The sequence below is a fragment of the Dermacentor andersoni genome, chromosome 3, assembly GCF_023375885.2.
Source record: "Dermacentor andersoni chromosome 3, qqDerAnde1_hic_scaffold, whole genome shotgun sequence".
NCBI classification, from domain to species: Eukaryota; Metazoa; Arthropoda; class Arachnida; order Ixodida; family Ixodidae; genus Dermacentor; species Dermacentor andersoni.
The window spans coordinates 154,521,782-154,538,964 of record NC_092816.1 but is presented as its reverse complement, the minus strand read 5'-3'; the positions used below and the strand labels follow the sequence as shown (position 1 = coordinate 154,538,964).

At 47.4% G+C, this 17,183-nt stretch overlaps 1 protein-coding gene across 1 annotated transcript in view; it reads left to right on the top strand.

The window, feature by feature from the left end:
- The window catches only part of LOC126524591 (clathrin heavy chain 1-like), a 37,549-nt gene extending 26,992 nt beyond the window's left edge, over positions 1-10,557 (top strand). Inside the window, exon 8 of the mRNA XM_050172892.2 lies at positions 9,125-10,557. Within this exon, the coding sequence (XP_050028849.1) occupies positions 9,125-9,226 (102 nt within the window). The 3' untranslated portion in view covers positions 9,227-10,557. The remainder of the gene's footprint in view (positions 1-9,124) is intronic.
- The last annotated feature ends 6,626 nt before the right edge of the window (positions 10,558-17,183 follow it).

Here is a 17,183-nt window from a genome sequence, read left to right as displayed (position 1 = left end):
GCCAGAAAAGAAAAAGTTAGGAAATCGGCGCGCGTTTTAAGCGTACAGACGGTGCCATAAATATATGGCATCGACCACTTTGGACTTTTTCGCGGCGCCGTATATTTACGTCATTGACCCTCAAAGGGTTAACTGTATTGCAAAAATTAAGGTATCTTCAAAAATCGTTGTCCAAGAATACGGCCCAAATTTACCGATGCTTTGCTTCACGCGCACATGCTTGCTTTGGCCTAGACATGCCATCACTGTGATTTTCTAGCAATGCCTGTTGTGCTATTCTGTTTCATGCTTTATACACTTCGTCAGTAATCAGAGCAACAATTTGCATACGTTACCAGTGGAACTGGCTGGCCATGAACGGCAGATGATAAGAGTGGGATAGAATGGAGCGGAAGGCTGTGCTACAAAAGCGCGGCTCGTATCCTGACAGTTGTCATGCTATCGCTACAGGTAGATGAAAGTACAGTCAATGCAGGCATTATATTCTCATCGGCGACTACTAGATTTACTAGACTTCGCTAGTGTCGGTTTCAAGGCGCCAGCAACATGGCGAATGGCCATGCTGGTGGCATATGAAAATGAAGATATTGACACGTGTACTTATCTTTATCGGGCGACCACGTTTGGCCGCCTAACAAATGTTATCGCACAGCGCAGGACGCGCCTGCATGTAAAAGAAGTTTCTGGAATCTTATCGATGGTTCCGTCAACTGCCTTTCACCGCAACTTGTGTAATCTGATTGCATGTATGCGCGACGCGAATAGTGTAGAACTTTGTGGAAGACACGCCGGTCCCATCGGTTAATCTGGAACATTCGACGACTGATCTATAAAAGCCGACGCGCTTGACCCGCTGACCAGATTTTTGACGATCGCCGAGCGTGTTCGCCGCTATCGTTGTGCTATAAGTGTAGCCTGTTTTGTGGGCACAGGTTCGCCCAATAAAAGTTAGTTTTGTCGTTCACAGTATTGCTACTGTGTTATTCAACGTCACCACCACGTGACATCTGGTGGAGGTGCTTTACGTTCATGTACCGAAAGCCCCTGACAAGCCGTAATCCAAGCCCGGACCGCAAAGACAACACCAGCACCGTCCCGGAACATCGAGCAAGCCGTCGGCTACAGCAGCTGCCCCCGGAACACGGAATTCTACCGGAGACGACCAAGAAGATCGTCAGAGAAGTTTGTCCAGAGATGACTAAGAAGACAGCCCCAATGGCAGCCGGAGCAGCCCCAATAGTTCTGCAGCAGCCTAGGGAGCCACCGACGTTCCGCGGTTCCACATTTGAGGACCCGGAAAGCTGGCTGGAGACGTATGAGAGGGTCGCTACGTTTAACAGTTGGGACAGCGACGACAAGCTGAGGCATGTCTATTTCGCATTGGAAGACGCCGCCAGGACCTGGTTCGAGAATCGAGAAGTCACCTTAATGACGTGGGACCTGTTCCGAAGCGGCTTCTTGCAAACGTTTACAAGCGTCGTCCGAAAAGAGCGAGCCCAAGCTTTACTAGAAACCAGAGTGCAGTTGCCAAACGAGACGATCGCGATCTTCACGGAGGAGATGGCCCGTCTTTTCCGGCACGCCGACCCGGAAATGTCGGAGGAGAAAAAAGTCCGCTTCCTGATGCGGGGCATCAAGCAAGAACTTTTCGCCGAACTTATTCGTAACCCGCCGAAGACAGTAGATGAGTTTTCTACAGAGGCATCGACGATCAAGAAAGCTCTGGAGATGCGCACCCGGCAATACAACCGCCAGGGGCTCACGCCGCAGTACGCCATCCAAGGACTGGGTTCCGACGACCTTGAAGGGACCATCAGGGCCATTGTGCGCGAAGAACTGCGCAAGGTCCTGCCTTCGTCGCAGCCTCAAGTGGCCTTGATCGCCGACATCGTGAAAGATGAGGTTCAGCGATCGCTTAGAGTTCCTGAGGTGCAACCTCAGTTACCGCAGCCCCAGGGAGGAGCGATGACCTACGCTGCCGTCGCACGCCGTCAAGGCCCCCCTCAGCGACCGCGCCAGAGCCCTGTAACGCCGCAATTCCGTCGTCCGCCGCCGCCAGCACGCCCACCCGTCGCCCAGCGCACCTACGCGAGGAAGACGGACATTTGGCGAGCCCCCGGCCACCGACCGCTCTGCTATCACTGTGGAGAAGCCGGCCATGTGTATCGCCAATGCGCATACCGCGACTTGGGACTGAGAGGGTTCGCCGTCGACGCGCCGTGTCCACGGCTTGGAGAGCGCCCACGTGACATCGCCGACTACCTCGCCGCGACTCAATGGAGCCCTCGACGACTGTCCCGTTCGCCGTCACCAGGCCGCTACCTGTCGCCACAGCGCCGACCATACACCGGCCCAGCCCGGGGCCGCTCTGCGAGCCCATATCCGGAAAACTAAAAGCAGCAACCGATGGAGGTGTGGTTGCTGTTCGTCGAACTGACGAAGATCCTCCGCCGCCGACGAAGCCGACGAAGAAACCATCTCGACGACCTAATGACGACACGCCGCCGTCCCAACGAAGTCCGGAAGCCAAGACTACACCGACAAAGACGACTTGACGACGCGACATTCCAGCTTCAGTTCAACACGACGCAGCCGTGATCCAACGCCAAGACCCAACTGCAACGCCAGACAAAGAACCACCGATCTCGACGTGCTTCTCGACGGCCACGCAGTCACTGCCTTAGTCGACACAGGGGCCGATTACTCCGTAATGAGTGGACACATCGCCGCTCAGTTGAAGAAGGTTAAGACTGCATGGGAGGGCCCCCAAATTCGGACCGCTGGAGGACACCTCATTACGCCGACTGGAATCTGCACGGCAAGAATTACCGTTCATGACCGGACTTGCCCTGCTACCTTCGTTATCCTCCAACAGTGTTCACGAGACGTCATTCTTGGCATGGACTTCTTGAACCAATACGGCGCAATACAGCGATACGGCCCCAAGCGATACTGCCGGAGAGCCCTCGTAGTCACCACGCCTTGAGTGTGCTCGAAGATCAAGTGAGCATCCCGCCTCGCTCCAGCATTGTTATTTCGGTTGGCACCAAAACACCCGCTGACGTAGAAGGCGTCATCGAAGGCGACCAACGTCTACTGCTAGACCATGAAATTTGCGTCGCAAGAGGGATCGCTCGACTGCATGGAGGGAAAACTGAAGTGTTGCTGACAAACTTCAGCCAGGAGTTCAAGCACATCAACATGGGCACGACGATCGCGTACATCGAGGAAATTCTGGAAACCAGTAATGCGTTTGTCCTCTCGGATTCCGCCGCATCTACCCCGACGACGATGGTTCCCGAACCAGACTACGACATTAATCCAAGTCTCCCCGTGATTAAGCAACAGCAGCTGAGAAGTCTGCTCCGACGATACAAAGGCTGCTTTTCGACGTCATCGAGGATTCGACAAACACCAGTCACCAAGCATCGCATAATAACCAAGGAAAGCGCTCGACCACTCCGCCAGAGCCCTTACCGAGTTTCGCCGCGAGAACGTGCAGCTATAAGAGAACAAGTCGACGAAATGCTGCGCAACAACATCATCCTGCCGTCGAAAAGCCCGTGGGCATCCCCTGTTGTCCTGGTAAAGGAAAAGGATGGAACCCTACGTTTCTGCGGCGATTATCATCGTCTGAACAAGATCACGAAAAAGGACGTATACCCCCTCCCACAAATAGACGACGCATTGGATCGGCTCTGCAACGCCAAATACTTCTCGTCGGTGGACCTCAAGTCTGGCTATTGGCAAATAGAAGTCGATGAAAGAGATCGCGAAAAGACGGCCTTCATCACCCCAGACGGCCTCTACGAATTCAAGGTTATGCCATTTGGACTGTGCTCGGCGCCTGCAACGTTCCAGCGCGTCATGGACACGGTGTTAGCAGGATTGAAGTGGCAGACCTGTTTCGTTTACTTGGATGACGTCGTCGTCTTCGCCGGAAATTTCGACGATCACCTCAAGCAGCTTGTGACAGTACTAGAGGCCATCAAGTCGTCAGGGCTTACTCTGAAGCCGGAAAAATGCTGCTTCGCTTACGATGAGCTTCTATTCTTAGGCCACGTAATCAGCAAATCTGGTGTCCGTCCAGACCCGCAAAAGACAGCTGCAATCGCACAGTTCCCGCAACCCATCAACAAGAAGGCAGTGTGTAGATTCCTTGGCATGTGTGCCTACTACAGGCGCTTTGTCAAGGACTTCTCATGCATCGCCGAGCCGTTGACACGTCTAACTAAATGTGATGTTGAGTTCAAGTGGGAAACGCCACAGGCCAACGCATTTGAAGAACTCAAACGACGCATGCAGTCGCCGCCAGTACTTGCGCACTTCGACGAGTATGCCGATACAGAAATCCATACTGACACCAGTAGCCTAGGCCTCGGTGCCGTTCTAGTCCAGAGGAGAAACGGAGTCGAACAGGTGATAGCTTACGCTAGCCGGTCGCTGTCAAAAGCGGAAGGCAACTATTCTACGACCGAAAAGGAATGCCTTGCCATCGTTTGGGCTACAGCTAAATTTCGCCCTTATCTTTATGGCAGGCCATTCAAAGTCGTCAGTGACCATCACACGTTGTATTGGCTAGCGAATATAAAGGATCCTTCAGGACGACTGGCGCGGTGGAGCCTCAGACTACAAGAATACGACATCACTGTAACCTACAAGTCCGTACGAAAACACTTCGATGCCAATTGCCTATCACGCGCTCCCATTGACCCGCCGCCGCAAGACGACGAAAATGACGACGCCTTCCTTGGAATGATAAGCGTGGAAGACTTCGCTGAACAGCAACGGGCAGACCCGGAGCTAAAAGGCCTCGTTGAATATTTGGAAGGGCACAACGACGTTGTCCCCAGGGCATTTAAGCGCGGATTATCTTCCTTCACGCTTCAAAACAATCTACTCGTGAAGAACTTCTCACCAGTCCGCGCCAACTACCTTCTTGTTGTCCCGTCAGGACTTCGTCCAGAAGTATTGCACGCCCTACATGACAATCCGACCGCTGGACACCTCGGATTTTCCCGGACACGATCGAGGATACAAGAAAAGTATTATTGGCCGTGCTTGACCGCCGACGTCGCCCGTTATGTCAGAACATGCCAAGACTCTCAGCGACGCAAGACATCCCGGCAAGGCCAGCGGGATTACTACAGCCAATCGAGCCTCCTTGCCGACCATTTGAGCAGATTGGGATGGACTTGTTGGGACCCTTTCCGACGTCAACAACCGGAAATAAGTGGATCGTCGTGGCGACGGACTACCTCACCCGCTTCGTTGAAACTAAAGCACTGCCGAAAGGTAGCGCAACCGAAGTGGTGAAATTCTTTGTCGAAAACATCCTGCTGTGACATGGCGCCCCAGAAGTCCTCATCACCGACAGAGGAACGGCCTTTACAGCGAAGCTCACCCAAGCCATTCTGCAGTATAGTCAGACAAGGCACAGGAGGACAACTGCCTACCACCCGCAGACGAATGGCCTTACAAAGCGCCTGAATAAGACCCTCGCCGACATGCTAGCAATGTACGTCGACGTTGAACACAAGACCTGGAATGCCGTCCTGCTGTACGTAACCTTCGCTTACAACACGATGGTGCAAGAAACAACACAGATCACAGATCACGTTTAAGCTGGTTTACAGCAGGAACCCGACGACGGCGCTCGACGCCATGCTGCCGCACGTCACTGAGGAGGAGCACCTTGACGTCGCTACCTATCTCCAGCGCGCCGAAGAAGCCTGACAGCTCGCCCGCCTGCGGATCAAGAACCAGCAGAGGACCGACAGCCGACACTACAGCCTCCGACGACGCTTCGTCGAGTACCAGCCCGGCGATCGTGTTTGGGTATGGACCCCGATACGCCGACGAGGACTCAGTGAGAAACTACTGCGACGCTATTTCGGACCCTACAAGGTCATTCGACGTATTGGCGCGCTGGACTATGAGGTCGTGCCAGACGGCATTTCGCATTCACAGTGGCGCCGCGCACGATCTGAAGTGGTCCACGTGGTGCGCCTTAAACCCTTTTATGGACGCTGACGAACTTCCTTATTTTTTTGTTTTCTTTGCTACGAGTGCTTCTTTCTTTTTATTACTTTCGTTTGTTTGCAGCATCGGGTCGATGCTTCTTAAGAGGGGGGTAATGACACGTGTACTTTCTTTATCGGGCGACCACGTTTGGCCACCTAACAAATGTTATCGCGCAGCGCAGGACGCGCCTGCATGTAAAAGAAGTTTCTGGAATGTTATCGATGGTTCCGTCAACTGCCTTTCACCTCAACTTGTGTAATCTGATTGCATGTATGCGCGACGCGAATAGTGTAGAACTTTGTGGAAGACACGTCGGTCCCATCGGTTAATCTGGAACATTCGACGACTGATCTATAAAAGCCGATGCGCTTGACCCGCTGACCAGATTTTCGACGATCGCCGAGCGTGTTCGCCGCTATCGTTGTGCTATAAGTGTAGCCCGTTTTGTGGGCGCAGGTTCGCCCAATAAAAGTTAGTTTTGTCATTCACAGTATTGCTACTGTGTTATTCAACGTCACCACCACGTGACAATATCGCTATTTCTGGTCAACTCAGTGGTCAAATTAGCAATGGCCACGCCGTCAGAATCTGAATTATCACACAGCACACTGTAAGGTGTCCGAAATTTCTGTCTTCCGTGTACATTAAGTCATTGGGGCTGTATGGCAGTGCCATAGAGCTTTCTGAATAATCAAGCATGTCTGTCTTATCGGCCAGCGACTATATTAAAAGTGCCATTCTTGCCACAAGAAGACTAGAGGCTTACTAAGCCAGAAAAGGCAGAAAATATGAACTATACTGGTGGCAATGCCACTTTGAATTTCCCACACTGCCTTGACATGCTGTCGTGGATTTTGGCGAGTTCATTTTTTCTGCTGTAAAGATAGACTGTATTGTGTGCTGAAGGAGTGAAAAGCTGAACTTAACAAGTTTGGGAACTTTTACTGGACCGAGATGACCAAAATACAAAAACATACTTTGAAATCAGCAATGTCACACTGACATACGGGAGCTGGGGTTTTGCTACAAAATATTTAGGAATGGTACTTTGAAAATCATTCTTTCTTCAGATAACCAGCCTATTACTGCAGAGGTAATGAAAATGTAGTTTTGAAAGCAAACTTGATCACTCTTAAGTTGATTTAGCTGTTGTGTTTTGTATTGCTTTAACTTAGGGGTGGCCCCTGCTCTAGCGTTCAAAGAGGAAACGAAGTGTGACATACTTAAGCCAGCATTTGGTGCTCTATGCCCAGAAAGGGAATGAACTTTTGCCAGCTTCCAGAATTTCTGTGCTCAGGTGGGCTGTTGCGAGCCTTGATATGTTTTATTGGATCTTGCCGTTGAGTGCGGGAGTTGGCCGATATTGAGGGGGACTTTAAGAAATGGAGAATTCCATTATTTACACTATGTACATAATTAGAAACAGGTAAAATAACAGTAAACATCCATCAACGGCCGGCAGCAAATTGTATGCTGTGGCCCGTGGCAAGAACGTCTCTCCCTTTCCGATGGTTCTCTGGCTTATAACCCTCTTCAGTCCGTCATTTTCAGTCATTTTCAGCCAATCGTCGAGCCCGTGCAGGTGTCGTCATTTTCATAAAATTGTAGGGTCCATGCAAAGTGGCGTCATGTTCGGACAATGGGGACACTCCCTGGACTCTATCCTCCGATGGCCGCATCCGTCCAGCGTTGCCTCCTTGCCTGGTCGTCCTTGAACGACCTTCCAGTGCTGCAAAGCAGCTTTTCTCAGGACTAAGGTCAACTACCTAAACCGTGCCGAACTACAGGCACACTTTCGGAAAACGTCACACGGGGGGGGGGGGGGGAGACAAAAGCTACACGTCCGACACACGAGGGTGGGATAGCCAGCCTGTCTGGCGGGTCCGGTAGCATAATTAGAATGCAACGGCAAGTAATTGTGCCCAAAGAACTTGACCAATGCTAATCAATGGTCTGTATCTAACAGTATCGTGAAAACAGCTCCACACAGTGATAACAGAGAACCTAAATGTAACAGTTTGCAAAGACTGGGCAGAATAAAGAGACAAATGCTAGAGACAGCTGGAGTGCTTTGTTGCGTCATCCCAATTGTGGATGTAAGCTCTGCGTGAGACTACGGCTGAAGGCGAGCTCCGGATCTAGCCACATGCAGTTGTTCCATAGTATTTCCCGATCCGTAGCGCACTTAATTGCAGCTACGTTGGGTTTGGGTGAATAAGGCAACCAGCAGTGTTTATTTAACATTTTTTGTTACGAGCAATAAGGAACACTTTCAGAAGGAATTCCACTCTGTAGTAAGTAACAAATAGGCTTGCCTCGTTATGCATGATAGTCAGGCAATGAAGTCACTAACGGGTTGCGGCAGGTATCCGTAACTGACAGGTTCGAGGTCGAGGCGCCAGGGAGCAAGTCTCCCCCGGTAACACTCTTCTATACCTTTTTACCTTTGCGAGAGGAATGTCCTCGTCGCACGTTGGGTACCATTCCTTTTCTCACAAGTCGGGGGGTGGGGGTGGAAGGGTGCAAGTTGCGAGAGCGAGGGAGGACTGGGAGAGGGCGTAGTGGGTCTCTCCCGTGTCTACACCAGCTCTCGACGCATCCGCAACATGCGAAAGCGACGATGCGAGTACACGGGAGGAAATGGGTGTGCATGCTTCCCACTCAATAAACACGAAGGAAACATGAAGGAAGCCCTAAAGGCACGATGACAGACGAGTGTCTGTCAGTTTAAGAATCATTCTGTTATATGGTCATTTAGCTTCATTTCTAAATGTCCATTCCAGCACATGACTATGACTCTGCTGAACTATAGTTTTACCGTGAACATTCACCTTTGTCACACACAGCACCAGTCCTGCCTTTTTTTCTTTCAGGGCAACGAAAACCCCTTCCTCTCTTCGCACTTTGCCTTCTTAAGTAAGCTGATTGCAGCCCTTGTTGTGCTGTGCCTCAGTGAATTCGCCTGAAGCAAGGCGAACGGGTTTGGGCGATTCATACTGCTGTTCGCCGTGCATGTGAAATCTGTAGCTGCTAAGTGTTGCGCAAATGGATGCAAGCTCACCGAAACCTCGCTTCATGTGTTTTTGCTGGGGATGCGCAGGTTCTCTTGGTGGAGATCAAAAAGGCTGCGCTTCTGCGGCGCATCATAGAGGTGGTGAACAGACCGGCCATCGCCACTCGACTGCGCCAGACCTTGCCCTGAGTGTGCACCCTGACTGCCCCGGCACTGCTCGGAGGCAGTGCAAGTGCTGCACTGGGTCAAAGTAATGCTCTTGTGTTTGTCTAGTCATCGGGACTGAGTGTGATGGTCCACCAGGGTGCTGTGAAGCGTTTAATGTGTACTTACTCTTTGTGCCACTTGCTTTCCCTAGTGCGTATAAGGTGCAGAGTCTGCCTTAGGTCACGGGCATGCTCTATTCTGTTTGTGTACATATAACCAGCCCTGCACGCAACTTGTGTGTCCAGTTCGACTTCAAATGAGAGAGCAAACAAAAACTCGTATCTTTGCAACTAGCACAAGTTGCACGGTGTTCAACTTTTGAAAAACGTGATCTTCAAAAGCAATGTTGTCTTGTATGTTTGGTCTTTGTTGCTGCTACTTCTGCTAGCTGTTAAAACGTGGTATGGCTTCTGTACAGTGAAAGAAGAATTTGTGTGCAAACTTTACGTTCTAATACATTTGCATGACAAAGAGAATTTCGCCTTTAAATGCAGCTACATGGCAATGTGTATGGCATTGCCTTGGAAGCCATGTGTAAAGGGGAAACGATTCTAGTGTAACCTGCACTTCTGATTTGTACTTAAATTTATTTAAATTTTAGTGCTCATTATGCATGCAAAAGTATTTTGAAGGGCCTTGATTTTGTTGCATAGGATTACTGCGATAAAATGTGTTTCACAGGGATTTTGTTTCATATTCATGATGTAAGGGCATTGTAAGGGGACCGTTAACTGCACTGAACAATGTGGTGACTCATTTAAATAGAATTGAGCTGCGATTAACATTTGAATGCATTAATCACATAAGCGGGCTGTAGGGAGTGCACGAAACATTGCAAAGTATGTTGCTGAGGCTTTTAAAAAAACAGCAGTGTTTGAATGGCTGCGTTGCTTTCACTGGTGGCCCTGGCACTGCCCAGCATTCTGGCTACTTCTTAAGCCATACTGCTGGCTATGCATCTTCTCGCATATAAGGCAGGAGGGCTGTCTAAAAGCAAGGACCAAAGTTCCCGTTTCATCCTTGTTCAGTATACATGGCTGGCTCTCAGTTCTCAGCTTGTGCTTTCCCTTTCAAAACTGCAGCACTTTCTTAAGTCATGCTGGGTCTGTTTACTAGTATAGGGCCTTGCATACAAGGTGTTTACTAGTGTGAAAGGTCTGTTTACTAACATAGGAGATGTAGTAAACCAACTCCATGGGCCTGCCCTGGACACAGAAGTCTTTCTTTGCAAGAAGGCAAACTTTTCGCATGTACAATTATTTTGTCAAATATTGATGTCTTCTTATATATATATATATATATATATATATATATATATATATATATATGCATTGTTTGTGTTTTGTGCTGTGTTTCAGGCTGAGAATTTCATGCTGCAACACTCTGTGCGAATGTGTTGTGTCATAAATGCTTCCAGAATCGTTTTCACTGGAGCTGCATTGCAGCATACTCGGGAAATTGCACATTTTCAAGATTGAAGCAAAATGTTTGTCCTTTCGTTGTTGTACTTACTTTGATCTATTGCATTTGTACTACAGCATATTTTTAGGCTGCTCTATGAAAATGTTGTGTAGATAAGGAAGCAGGATGTAAACGGCTCTTCCGGCAAAACCACTGGCCTCTTCACGCTGAAAGTTCACACAAAGACAACATTTTTTTATGGTGCATTTTGTCTACTAATATGTTTGGGTGCAGCTCCTTGCCTGTTTCATAGTGGATGAAACACAACTTCATGTCGCCTTTGGCGATGTAGAAAAAGATAAAAGTTATTGGGGAAAACAGTGGTGGCGCCATCTGTGCCTGATACAGCAAAACGCAGTGTGCGCCCTGCCTTGCTGTAGCAGTGGCAGATAAGGGTGCCATTGCATAGCTGAGAAGACCTGTGCTTCCTCTCTAGCACGGCCACAGATGAAGTGCGCTTCCGAATGATTCTGAATAAAAATTTCAAGTACTGCACCCAAGCACGCTATTATGCGGAATGCAGCTCGGAGCGTTTGCCTTGGTGTGAAATTTGACTGTGGACAAGCCGGTGGTACAGTTTGAGGGAGTGCTTATATGCTTATCTCCCTTATTTATGCAACATGCTGTAGACACGTTAAAACAGCTGCATTTTTTTTTAGCTCCCTTGTTTTGGAATCAAGTAACTTTTCTCTCTATATGTTAGTATATTTACCTTGATTTACTTTTCTTATATATTTGTACTATATATATATATATATGTGTGTTATGTCACCCTATGTTTAAATATGTGAGCATGCAAGTTCTGGTTGAGATGTCATTGCCTTTTCTAGAATTATTGATCACCTAGGTGTTGCCCTGAACATCTGTTACTTGTAGGCACCACTGAAGCTTATGACGTTGTCAGAGTCGGCTGTTGCGGGCCTTAAACCAGCAACTTCATTTTTTCTGTGCTTGGGTTAACTTGGAATGTGAAGTGACGGTGAAAAAGCTCGGCAGCGTTGATTCTGTTTTATTCTGCTATGCTTTACCATTTACTAGAGGCAAAGATGCTACACCAGAAAGGCTGCAAATGTATATTTCATTAACTTTAAGGTGACTGCTTTTTTTAAACACAAGACTTCCGTGTTTTTTAGGGCGATACAAGCAGGAATGTTTGTCTAACGCTTGGCTCCGCAAACTGCACGTCGAGTTAGCAATACCTGCAGTTCTTTTTCAGGTTTGAGCATTTTACAGCGATTACGTAACACGTGTTTAGTAGCAATGTCCTTTTACGAACGCCTCGCGTCATATGGTGCTGCTGCGCCCACACTAACTCGTGCGCCTTTTGGAGGGGGCTCGGATGTAAGCAGACACATTTTTTGCCATGCCGAACTTTGAGTCAAGGGAGCGCCACACTTTTGCCTTTAATGAAATCGAATGAAATGTGAGCCTGTTGCGAGGAGCTGGAACCAGACTGTGGTTGCCAAGTATTGCTGATTTCACTGTACTTAATCTGTGCTAATTTAGTTATCACTGGGTAATAATTAGCTTATACCATGTCAGAGCGGTTGTGTGGCTTGTGATGTTTCATACACTCCCCACTGGCTCACTTGTTTGGTTACTTGTAAGGGACAGTTCTTTTTTGTGTGTGTGCGCACATACTGCATTTTCTTGAACTTAATCTCCACCCCATTTTTGTTGCTTTGCTGATTACGACGAAAGTGGGGCGACTGTTTAGAATTATATGTAACTGAAAGACTGTTGCTAAGTCCCAGTAACCCGCAGGCAGGTTTTAAAAAGAACAGCTTTTTGTGGGCAGTTCCTGAAACATTTCTTCTGAGGAACTCTGCAAAGCAGCTGCCTTGCCCTCTCACCCCTCTCCCATGTTGCCTTTGTTGCAAGATATCCTGTCTTGTCTGACGATTTTGTCTTTCACTTTTGATGAGCAGTTCATGGGTCAGAGCTGTGCATCTTGTTGGCGGTTCAGTTGCTTTGTGCACTTTGTTCAGTTTTCACCATGTTGCCCTTTGTTCATTTACTGGTTGCTTAGCCCTTCAGTGTTGAAGCTTGCTGTGGTGCTGAACGTTATCATCTCTCTCACTGTAGGCAGGCTTGACTCAGTAAGTTGAGACTGGATGAAGGGAACACTGTGGGTTGGCTGTGAAGACAACAGGAAATGCGTCGCATAGTTTGGCATTTGCCAGTCAGTCACTTAATAGAGGGTGACCTGGCATCTTAAGGGACACTAAAAGCAAATACTAAGTTGACGTGGACTGTTTAAATACCATTACAGAAGCCTCGCAGCGCTTGTTTCGGGCCAAGAAAAAGTTTGGTTTACAATAAAATTGCATCTGAAAGGTCCGAATACCTTTTTAAAAATTAAATCGCCCGCTACCCAACCCCCGCAACTGGGGAGGTTGGGTGACGGGAGGTGACGTTGCATACGCCATCACCACTCTTTGCTGCCGTTAGTGAGTAAAATGGTGGCCGACAGACGGAGGTACCGAGCCAAGATTTGCTGCTGCAGCTGTTTTTTTGTCAAGTGGTGTAGACCATTCGAGCATTCCGTGACATCACATGGAAGTTGAATACTCTGCTACTTGCAGTTTGAGCAAGTTTCGGGAGCCAGCAAAACCAGCGCAGCAATACGCGATAATGAAACTACTAAAACGCGAAAGCGAAAACAAAACCTTTCGACTGCCTGTGTCGTCAAGGGTAATTTCAATGAGTTATTTTTTCTAAATATGAAATAGAACTGGACAAGTAGCATTTTATTTTGCCTTATTATACAATACAAGGGTGCTTCTTGCAACGAGTGGTTGAATACTAGGGACAGAATTTAACTGAGGAGTGTTTTCGTCATCGGGCAAGCACTTAAATGCCCTGGGGGAGTTTCTAATTATGTCCTGCATTTACCTCAATTTCATGATTATTAAGGCTCTGTTCATGATAATATTGACACCTTAGAGATTCTCGAGCACTAACCTATCACTTTAGCTTGACTTAATATTTGCCTTCAGTGTCCCTTCAAGCAAGTCTGCATCCATTGCATTAAAACACATAGGTGCCAGAATGCAAAGAGTTTGGAAAAGAAAAAGTGCTTTCATCATGCTTTCTTTTGCCTTATGGTTGTCTCAAATGTGCTGTAACTTTTGATCAGGTTCTTATGGAGGGAAGCGGTAGGTATAAGTTAAATGAGAAATTTGAGCTAGCTGATGATTTAGAGCATGGCATCACGATTTACCAGTGTTAGATACACTTTCATTTTGCAGATATGCTTTTAAGTAATATATGAGCTGTGCTTAGGTAATTATGGTGCAGCAGGTACCCTACTCGATAGCAATGGCTATAGATTAAAGACTCCAGAATGAGGGTGTCAGAGACAAGCAAGCACTGTCATCACACCCACTTTGCTTGGTGTATTTTTTACGATATGCTAGTGTCGCTGACTGGCCTTTCACTGCCAATTTAGTCCACGAGTCCACATTTGTACGAGAATTTATTTCACTGTGCTAGTAGCTTATGATTTAGTCATTCCTGGAACCAGGTGGGCTCTATCACCTATCGACATCCTGGTACCAGGCAGACTGTATTGTCGTTCATTTTCGTTGTTATTTATTCCCTTGTGTTCACCTCTTATCACTTTTTATATTTTTGACACTGTTCGTGTCGATGGCGCTCTTTGTGTTCCTGTATTTAATGTGTAAGCAAGTTTCACGCCAAATAAGCCGGAAAGCTGTCGGTGGACCCCTTCATCTTTGTCAAAGGGGCTAATGGATATTGCGCTTCTTTTTGCGCCAATACTTCCGTAGCTCTATCAGAAATGCGCTGAACATTTAGCGTACACACAATGGTCTTGTGCTACGCTAAACCATGTTATGTTTGAGTGAGGCACATTATTGACTACACTGTACTTGGGAGAAGCTGTCACTGAGCACGTGATTTCTGACATACCAAGATAACAACCTCAATCGCCTTTGGCGGCACTTTCGCCACTTTTGCAGCACGTAACGCTCAGCTCGGTCCCTGTGTCTGGTGGGGCTATTGTAACCTGTTGTTGCGGTCATTTCTATCATCGATCCTTTCAAATAACTTGCCAGTGCATTGTCATCATGGTCTGCAGCCTCATTAAGTCGACCTGCACGACAAAGGCCTTACCCGGAGTTCCACCATCACCCTCGTCACGCATGAACCCAACCCAACCTGCATATTTCGAAGCTTTATCGCTCCGTCTAATTATGGTTTGTCATCAGCTGCATTTTTCACCCCTTTGCAACTCCAGTCCATTACCCTAGCAAGCCACACTTATCTGCTTTTGACATTGCAGTGTCCTGCTAAGCTCAGTCTTTTGTTTAACATCCACAGTGATTGTGCAGTTTTCTTTTCAAGGATAGCAGTAAAATTTCAGTATTCTTTCAATTTCTTGCCCTTGATCCGAATGCCCTGTGACTACTAATTGGCCATTCATGCATTCGTGACTGACGCCATTCAGTAAACAGTAATTAGTGAAATTCGAGTTCATTAAGTAGCTTACTAGCAATCATCACCCAGTTTTCTGATTTGTACCATTTACTTGAATTCCATTCCACAGAAATAATTGCTTTGTGTCAACTTTGCTATTTTTAATAATTGGAGGTATTTGTTGCTGGAACGTCCTGTATATCAATGTTAAGGGCTCACGAACGCACCCATTTCTTGCTGAGGTCGCATTCCATGCTGAACCACTACATGTATAGGATGCTTAAAGACTGGTTGGCTGTACTTAACGAGCTGCTTTATTTTCGCATCCTGCTCCCATGGTAGAGATCAGGTATATTTACTCTGCAGATTGAAAATGTAGTGAATGCTAATTTCTACACACTCAAAAACACACACACACAAAATAATAATAATAATGAAAGAGAAAGGAAAAAGCATTACCTGCCTGAGCAAATCATTCATTTTTATAATTCCTTTTCCGCAAGAGACTTCTTTTTTTTTTTTTGCAATATGATTTCTTGCTGGAAAGATACTGTAAATTGCTTACACAATTGTCTAACAGAGATTGTAATTTCCTTGTTGTTCACACATAGCCTGAATTTGTGGGAATGCAGAGATGCGATTGGGGGGACCTTAGCCGGAAAGGAAACAAAGCCGCTGACCGTATAAAAAGCCAGTTTCTTATGCTCTGGAATACCATGCTTGAAACTCGCTTCGTGCAGAAAGCTGATGTATCTCAGCATTGTTCTAGAACATTTCTCTGTAAGAAAAAGTCTAAATGAAATATTGTAACTAGCTGGGCCAGTTGGTCTTGCATCATTTTTGTGTCAAGTGCGAATGTTTAACGGAAGCACACTCGTGTCTTCTTGTTTCTGTGTTTCTGAAGAACTTTCGTTAAACTTCAAGCGTGCATTGTACTTCCTGTTTGCTGCTACTGTTTCACCCGCTATTTGCACTTGTCAGAGCTCCCTGCGGGCTAACGGCTCCTCATAGATATAGATAAAAGTTGTGTATTCACAGACTCTTCGATGGTTGCCAACTCTTTTGATACCCTGTCTCTGCTTTGGAACATGTGCATTCGTTTAGAAAGCAGTCACTCAATGAATGTCTGCTGTCTCTGCTTAGCAGTTTTTCAGTAGTTTATCACAGTTTATCCCTGTGTCGAGCTACCTCGTGTGGCCCACACTGCTTTTAAAGGGCCCCTAAGCCACCCCTGCCATTTTGAATATGTGGTAAACAAACATGCACATTGTGCACGGAATGCCACGGTGATAATTTGATGAACATGGAAGCACTGTATGCTGTGGGGAATCCACAAACTAAATAAAAAGAACAATCCTGTGCTCTTCTTCAGGCTTTTATGGTCCCTTCACCCGTTGTTATGCCAATAGGTCCACACGCGTGATGGCACCAGGGTAAATGCTCTTGATTAGTCGGGCAACAAGGGGCAAGAGCGCCAGTGTGCTCTGAAATGGCCTGGTGTTCTGAGAAGGAAAGGGGTGGGGGGTTGCCCATTGCGCGCAGCTGATCTTTCCGTGAAGCCTTCGCGCAGTATGTGTCATGCGGAGGGCGATGAGAGGCATACTATGAAGGAGCTTTTCTTCTGGTTATCTGTTCTGGTTGGCTGATGCAACCGCTAGCTTTCACTGCACTGAGCAGAGTTGGTGAGACAGACTATAGAGAGTGACCATGGGGAGGGTAGCAAAGGCGAGCGTGAAACCATGGCGGCTGCGTAGTCATTCATCAGACACCTATAACTTTGCTATTACGGCACCATTTCAAAACTCCTGCAGCTGTGTGGTCATTGTAGAATGGCACACAGCTGCAATCATACAACAAATTTTCAAGCTCAGAGTGGTTTAGGGGCCCTTTAAGGTACCCAGGATGACTAGGTGTATTCTGAGGTACCAAGAGTGGCAAGCAGCCGTCGGTGCTTTCAGGATGAAGCGGTCTTTCTCAACCTGAGGTTTTTTGTAGCTTTCTGAATCTGTGGACTGTACATAATGCTTTTGTTTTGCAG